The sequence below is a fragment of the Xyrauchen texanus genome, chromosome 16 (assembly GCF_025860055.1).
Source record: "Xyrauchen texanus isolate HMW12.3.18 chromosome 16, RBS_HiC_50CHRs, whole genome shotgun sequence".
Taxonomy (NCBI): Eukaryota; Metazoa; Chordata; class Actinopteri; order Cypriniformes; family Catostomidae; genus Xyrauchen; species Xyrauchen texanus.
This window is the reverse complement of record NC_068291.1, coordinates 41,943,273-41,950,772: the sequence shown is the minus strand read 5'-3', so window position 1 is coordinate 41,950,772 and position 7,500 is coordinate 41,943,273. Positions and strand designations below refer to the sequence as shown.

The following is a 7,500-nucleotide window of genomic DNA, read 5'->3' as shown; positions in this document are numbered from 1 at the left end:
ACTTTGTTTTTTTTGAAGGGACAGTTTGTCCAAAAAACGAAAAACAAACCAAACCCGAATTACTTTTTTTCCAGTCTGTGGAACACAAAAGGAGATGTTTTAGAGAATGTTTACACTTTTGTGCTTTTTTTCCATACAAAGTGGATGGGCACTAACATTAAATGGAAAGGAGAAGTTTGTACATTTGGTGATATAATATTTTTTTTTTATTCCACGCAAGAAAGGATGTCATACGATAATGACCAAATTTTCATTTTTGGATGAGCTATCCCTTTAAGTAGACTCTTGACCAGATACTGAGTCACCAAAGCAAAACTGACGCATTTTGACAACAGGAAACAGGAATTTACAGAATGTCACCAGGTTTGAACAATCCTCAAAATTACATTGATTTATTGCCTCATGTAATCAAAGCAAAGTGATTCAGATTTGAAAAGTCCAGGTTGCGCTTGGGAGACTCTTTGCACAACTCCCGGCAAACTTGACACAACAAGTCGCCAATTAAATCACGTGTTTAAAGCTGAATTGTGTAATTTCTGCATCACTAATATCTCCAGGACAGAACAGAGAGCAACAGTCTGTTTCTGGAAGTAAAAATCCCATGAATTTTCTCATTAGGCGATGTAAAACTTCTTAATCAAAAAAACAAAACACATTTTTAGATATATATATATATATATATACACACACACCGATCAGCCACAACATTATAACCACCTGCCTAATATCTTGTAGTTTGAAAACACCTTGTTGATGAGAGACGTCAACAGACAATGGTCAGACTGGTTCAAACTGACAAAGGCTACGGTAACTCAGATAACCACTCTGTACAATTGTGGTGAGAAGAATATAATCTGGGAATGCTATTCTGAGATGCGGGTTGGCACTGTTTTGGTGGCATGAGGGGTACCTACACAATATTAGGTAGGTGGTTTTATGTTGTGGCTGATTTGTGGTGAAAAACTACATTACCCATGATCCTGAAGAGAAAAGATCCACTAATTAGTCCTCAAACTACTTAGTTTAGTGCATATCAGAATATTCTGGGATATATTATTTATATACTTATAATCAACAGCTTTAAATTAACTGTTGAATATTTTGTCATGTTTTCGATTCGATTACGTCATTCGCAATGTCTCATGGGATTGTAGTTCATTCCCTTTTTAATGATGTTAAGTTCTTTGTATTTTTGTCCAATTTTAAAATACTTTTTAGCTTTAAATCAAAGTTGTAATGTTGTTATTTACCTCAGAGCTGGTTGGTTTGGTTAATGGTTTAAAACTCTTTTGTGAAGGATTTTGTGAAATCCCTATGGAGAAAATGAATAGGAAAAATACTTGCGGAAGCAAGACGTCTAAAAATGTGGGAGGGCACTGTTGCGCTCTATTCCAAAAAAACAATTACTGCTTTTAAACAGATTGCAGAAAATACCCAGCTTCCAATTGGTTGTGCGAACAGATTGTTCAGCCCCAAAATCACACCATTGGTTGAGTCAATGTTGCTGTGTTGGGCTGGACAGGTCGCTCAAATGAACAAAAGAATGTTTTGAAAGCACCAAAGAGTTCCACTTTTAGGTGAAATCAACCAACTAATCTAAGTAATGTGTTGCATTACACATCAGAGTCACTAACCGAACATCCAGACATCACTCGCCGAGGTAAACCGTCTGAAGTTGATGGACTCTGGAGCCATCCATTTGATGGGTAATCGAGACACAGACGCTTTGGAGAGACAACAAACACTGCCATTTGACAATTTGATCACTCAAATTTAAAAAATGCAAGTCGTAAGAAATGTGATTGAAAAGAAACAGCTCATATTAAAGCATGAATATCAATGATTCGATTCTTGCCTTTATAATACTCCTCTTCTTCTATATATCTGGACAAGCCAAAGTCTCCCAACTTTATGCAGTCTGGTTTAGCGACTAGCACGTTTCTTACAGCAATGTCTCTGCACAACGTCACGGATACACAAATACACAAATATGAAATATCAACTAATATCAGTAAACTTAATGGTAATAAAGTTTCAACTCATCTCTGCTTTATTAACAAAAACAAAACAAAAAACTAAACAAAATGATTTGTTTACAGTGAGGCACTTACAATAGAAGTCAATGGGCTAGTCAGTAAACATTCAAATAACCACCGATTCAAAAGTATAGCCAGAAGACGTAATCATTATACATGTTAACATGATTTCAAGGCACCTTTCCACTGCACGTTACGGTTCGACTTGACTCGACTCTGCTCGCTTTACTTTTCTGAGCTTGCTTTTCCACTGCAGTTTAGTGCCGCCTCAACGTGGGTGGGATTATAGGCTGATCGTCATAGTTACGCCGCCTCTACTGCCGTGACATCATCTTAAACGCAACACAAACTGACCAAAACAATAACACGACCGCTAGCTGTTAGCTACTAGCTCATTGTGCTGCATAAAGTAGTTGTTGCATGGTGATTTTACAGAAGTGTAACAGTTAAATTGGCCTGGTTGTTTTAGAAGCGTAGCTGGTCAACTAAATAAAGTGAAGCTTTCATGCAGAGTATAGACTTAACGTAACAAAACGTACCATCCTCTATCGTGGACTCCAATAACACTATGGCTGAGTCCCGGGCACTCTCCCTCCCATTGCCATAGATAGCGTCCATTTGGTCGAACACTTCCACTTTCTTCTGTTTGAACCACTCCGGCTGTTGTGGTGTAAGTTTTCCTTACACTGTTGGTAGGTCCGATGGTAGCCGTGTGCGGCCAACAGCTGAGACACTTCCTGAAAGACTTTTTCTTTTTGCGTCATTTCGTTTGTCGCCAACGAGAGGAACATCTGCACCTCGTTTATTGACCATGGCATGGTCTTGCGCACAGCCATTTCTTTATACAATTCAAAAGTTGCGTGAACAAGTGATACTTCTATCACGGTTGCTAACTTTAAAACTAGCGTGTTGATGTCCAGTGTCACCGGTAGTGACAATTCTGTCAAACCAATCAGTGATCAGCATGGTTTTGATGTCACATTTAGTATGCTCTCTTGGAACTTCGACCGAAGTGGTACTAAAAAAGTACCATGTACTAGGTACAATCCACAGTGGAAAACCCCCAAAAAGTCGAGTCGAGCTGTACTGTGCAGTGGAAAAGCCCCAGAGTGTTATAAAATCACTTACTGCTATTACATCGTCATGATACAAAGTTGTACTGTATTGGATATAACTTTACACAGATAACACAGGTGTGTTGACGTACCTGTGTACCATATTGACGCCCTCTAGGTAAGCCAGAGCTTTACTGAGCTGCAGACTGTACAGCATCAGGGTTACATTAGTCAGTTTGTGCCCGTTATCCATCAGGTAATTTCCTAGCTGAAATAAAACATAGAGGAAACAGGATTACAATAATGTCCATTTAATAGTATTGCATAATGCACGGATACAGCAATTACATCAGCAAGCCTTTTAAATAGGGTGAGTAATGGTATGAGATTTTCATTATTAGCAATGCCACTTAATAATGTTTTGTAACGTAACGTTACAAAAACATTATTAAGTGGCATTGCTAATAATTTTAGAAGTTTAATATTTATATATAGCTAAATTTAGACTAAAAAAAGACATGTTCCCTACAGCAATTTAACTGTCAAACATAATTTTAAGTAAAGGTAAATAATTTACCTAATTAATAGAAAAAGTTTGTCAAGACAATCTTTGATGTTAGCTTGAGTGATCTTGATGATCTTGAGCCTTGTCTTATATTTTATAAGTTTTAAAGTTATAAAGACATTACAGCAAAACAAACCTAGCAAGCTAGATAGATATTCAGATTAAATTGATTTAAAGCACATTTAAAGCCCTTTTGTGGAGTTGTTTATATTTGAATTTTTGAAATTTGGATTTTGAATTAACGAGCATTCCGTTTGCCCTTTTGAACATTCCGTCGATGTATGTCTATGGGATTTTTCCCATTTTTAATCGTCCGCAGTGCGAAAACCGTAAGTCTGAACAGTTAGAAAAGACAAAGCACACTATTCCGGAACAGTTTGAAGGCGTGTACCAAGTTTGGTGGATGTAGTTTGAAAGCTCTGGGAGGAATCATGGTCAGAATTTTGGGTCTTCGTTTAGGGATGAAAAAAAACCCAAACAAAGTTTGTAGAATTACAGTATGTTGGATTTGTCAAGCAAATATAATTATTATTTTAAGAATATATATTTAAAAAAAACTAAACATGCGTAATGATTACTGCCCAGGTTAACAGTTTAAATATAATTTGGATTCAATAATTGGTTGCTTTTGTAATTTTGTTTGATTCTTATCAATACCTACTGAAAAATAATCGATTGGCATAAGCAGCTTGTTTACTAGTATTTTGTCTATTTGCTGCTACAGTATAACTGTCCATTTCCTGTATGCCTAAATAAAACATCTTTTTTGTACAATACTTAATAATGTAGTATTTTTTGTATTAAACACAATGTAGGCCTACTGCAGGCACAGCACTAAAGCAAATAAATGCATGAACACACAGTCGACCCATCGTAAACCTAATAATATAAACCTAATGAGTCAATACAAATCATGTATAACTGTATTGTATGTGGTGTTTTTACATTTTTAAATGAATGGGGTCTATAATTTATTATCCTATATACTCGTGGAGATGGTGCATTAGGTTTTAAGCGTGTCCTGTCTGAACTGACCCTTTCTTACAACAAAGCTTTCAAACTGGGTCACTGAGAAACTCTGATGAATCGTGGGTCTTTAACATACCCAGAGTATTCCCACACTGCATATTACAACCGGTTTAGTAGGAGAAATAAAAGACTTTGGTTCAGGCTCTGACAACTTTGTGTGCTGCAATCAGGACACGCACATATCGCCTTTAAAATGGGAGTGACGGTTAATTGTAAAGGGACGGATTCTTAATTTAGAGATTTATTTTATCACGCCAAATTTATACAATGCTGTGTAAATGTAGCCGAGACTGTCTTAAATGAACTGATTTGGGTTTTATGAAAGTTTAGGGGAAAAAAAGACTATATTCAAGCAATACATTGAAAGGAGATTTCAATGGTATGAAAAAAACATCATGAATCTCACCTCTCCATACTGGTAAAGCTCCATAACAATCCACACTGGATCCTCTTCTATAATTCCTATCAGTCTCACGATGTGCGGATGGTCCAATTTCTTCATGATCACTGCATAAATAAAACCCATTATTGTTCTATTCTGGCATCTATTCAGTTCTATGGATGGCAAAAATTAAACGACTTACAAGCTTCACTCATGAATTTTTCCTTGACGTCAGCTGTGCAGTCTTTGCATGTTTTTACGGCCACATTCACTCTATCCCCTGACTGAATAAAGACACAAGATTTCTGCCATTTTGCAAACAGTTTCTGTCCTCAAAGCCACATGTTATCCTTGAATTATTTTGTCGGTATCTTTGTAATTCTGATCACAGCGCTCTGTATTTGATCTTGTAGGTTAGTATGATTGATGCACTAACCTTGCTTTTGTAGATGCCATCATGAACTTCACCAAAGAAACCTTCACCCAGAATTCGGCCGAGGACAATATCATTCCGCGAGAGGCTGAATTTACCTGCTGAAATATGAAAGATGATTTAGATTTAAGTCCTAATGTTTAACAATATCTGAAAACTATTTTTAGTATAATTCTTAGTGGAATACACAGTGTAAAATATTTTACAGTTCTTACTTGTATCTGGTTTACCTTCTGGTATCTCTGCATAAATATCTGAATCTGAATGAACAGAAAATAAAATGAACCCACAATTTATCTTGTGTATATATATATATATTGTGTGTACTATGGACATTATGTATACTTTTGCATTACATACTTGTGCTTTCTCCGCCAGATCTGCTATTTTCCTTACTGTATTGCAATTAAACAGAATCAAAGAGACAAATCAATGATTTATAATAATAATGCAGCTTTATAATATTTAACTTTATGCAAAAATATTAACTTTTCGTGCTGTTTGCATTTTTTACATTACATTAATTATTAAATTTCAATAATTTATTTCAAATTATATGACACTGCAAATTATTAAAAAAAACTAAATAAAGAAACTAAAAATGGCATTGCTCACCTGCCGGGTAAAGGAGGAAGAAAGATTCTGGTTTCTCTGTCTGAACAAAACAAGCGATAGTTTTATTAGTGAAATGACATGATACACAATGTCAAGCACGGCGAACGTGCTTCTATTCTATTTCTATTCTAGTAAAGCACAAACGAGGCAGTTCAACTCTTTAACCACTGAGGCTGTTTAAAGGTTAAGATAAAGATGAACTGTTCCAGTGGCATAACCAGAATTAAAGGCTTATAACTCAAAAAACATAAACAAACAAACATAAAACAAGGATGGTCAAGTGTTTTGTATAATTTTAAAGTAGGAGTAGATTATAATAAATAAATGAGACTCTCATCCTAAGAAACTGCTGAAAAATCACAAAAAGTCATATTTTTCTGATTTGACATTATATATCTCAGGATGTAAATAAGGCTGCTCTGAAAGTTCCCAATCATGTAAGCTATAACTAAGTCAAATGTTGTGCTGATACAACAAAGCAATCAAAAGTTATAGCATTACAAACATAATGTCCAAAAACGTCTCCAAGTGTCCAAAAGCCTCTCCAAACAAACATAACAATGACTAAAGGTTTGCATAGCATGCAGACATAGTAATGAGATTTTACAGAATGATTTTCATTCTGTGTCATTTGAGCCATCATTGAGTCTCTGTCATGTACTTGGCGCCATCTCCTGGTGGCCATAGTGAAGGATCCTCTCTGGCCATATTTGGATGACTTCCATCTCTGGTTGCAGCGGTCTGAATCCTAATTCGATTGGTTTAGCGTTCCATGATGCTGAACAATGTACTACATAATTTTCGATGAAGTCCAGGAATGCTAACGTGTTTTTAGCCAGATAGCACATTATCTAATGATCTATGCATCAGATTATGTTGTGTGTGGGTTCATATTAAAGATAATCCCCTCCTCTAAGTAATAGTATGCACTATTTTATGATCAGTTTATATTCATTTTATATTAATTGGTTTATTTGTATAGGGACAGTACAAAAACATGATTTCAGCACAAGAACTAAAAAAAGCTGCATTTTACAGAGATTATAGCACATGCTAATTTCCATCTCAGGTCTGTAGATAGGCTTTTTTTCATTAAAAACTATATAAATCAAGCAATATAAACTAATCATTTACAAAAATGTATGAATAAATACTAAGGTCGCTCCCAACCTTGGTAACATATAGTATAAATGATTAGACCAAAAATGTTAAGTTATACGCAAAAACACAGTTCATAAGCAAACCTGTTTACATGTAACATGTATTTCAAAGACATATACTTAGCTATTATATTTTTGGCTGGTTGTACTCTACTCTTTGAGAGCTTTCCAACGGCATATGACACATGGCTATTTGATCAGTTTGATGTTTTTACCAATTACAAT

The 7,500-nt window shown here is 35.5% G+C and overlaps 1 protein-coding gene across 1 annotated transcript in view; it reads right to left on the bottom strand.

Moving 5' to 3' along the window:
* The window catches only part of LOC127657391 (protein-tyrosine kinase 2-beta-like), a 27,281-nt gene that overhangs the window by 10,240 nt on the left and 9,541 nt on the right, over positions 1-7,500 (bottom strand). The window contains exons 13-21 of the mRNA XM_052146154.1: positions 6,116-6,155; positions 5,861-5,895; positions 5,716-5,760; positions 5,504-5,601; positions 5,270-5,351; positions 5,092-5,192; positions 3,244-3,359; positions 1,856-1,956; positions 1,635-1,724 (exon numbers count right to left, since the gene is read on the bottom strand). Of these exons, the coding sequence (XP_052002114.1) occupies positions 1,635-1,724; positions 1,856-1,956; positions 3,244-3,359; positions 5,092-5,192; positions 5,270-5,351; positions 5,504-5,601; positions 5,716-5,760; positions 5,861-5,895; positions 6,116-6,155 (708 nt within the window). The remainder of the gene's footprint in view (positions 1-1,634; positions 1,725-1,855; positions 1,957-3,243; positions 3,360-5,091; positions 5,193-5,269; positions 5,352-5,503; positions 5,602-5,715; positions 5,761-5,860; positions 5,896-6,115; positions 6,156-7,500) is intronic.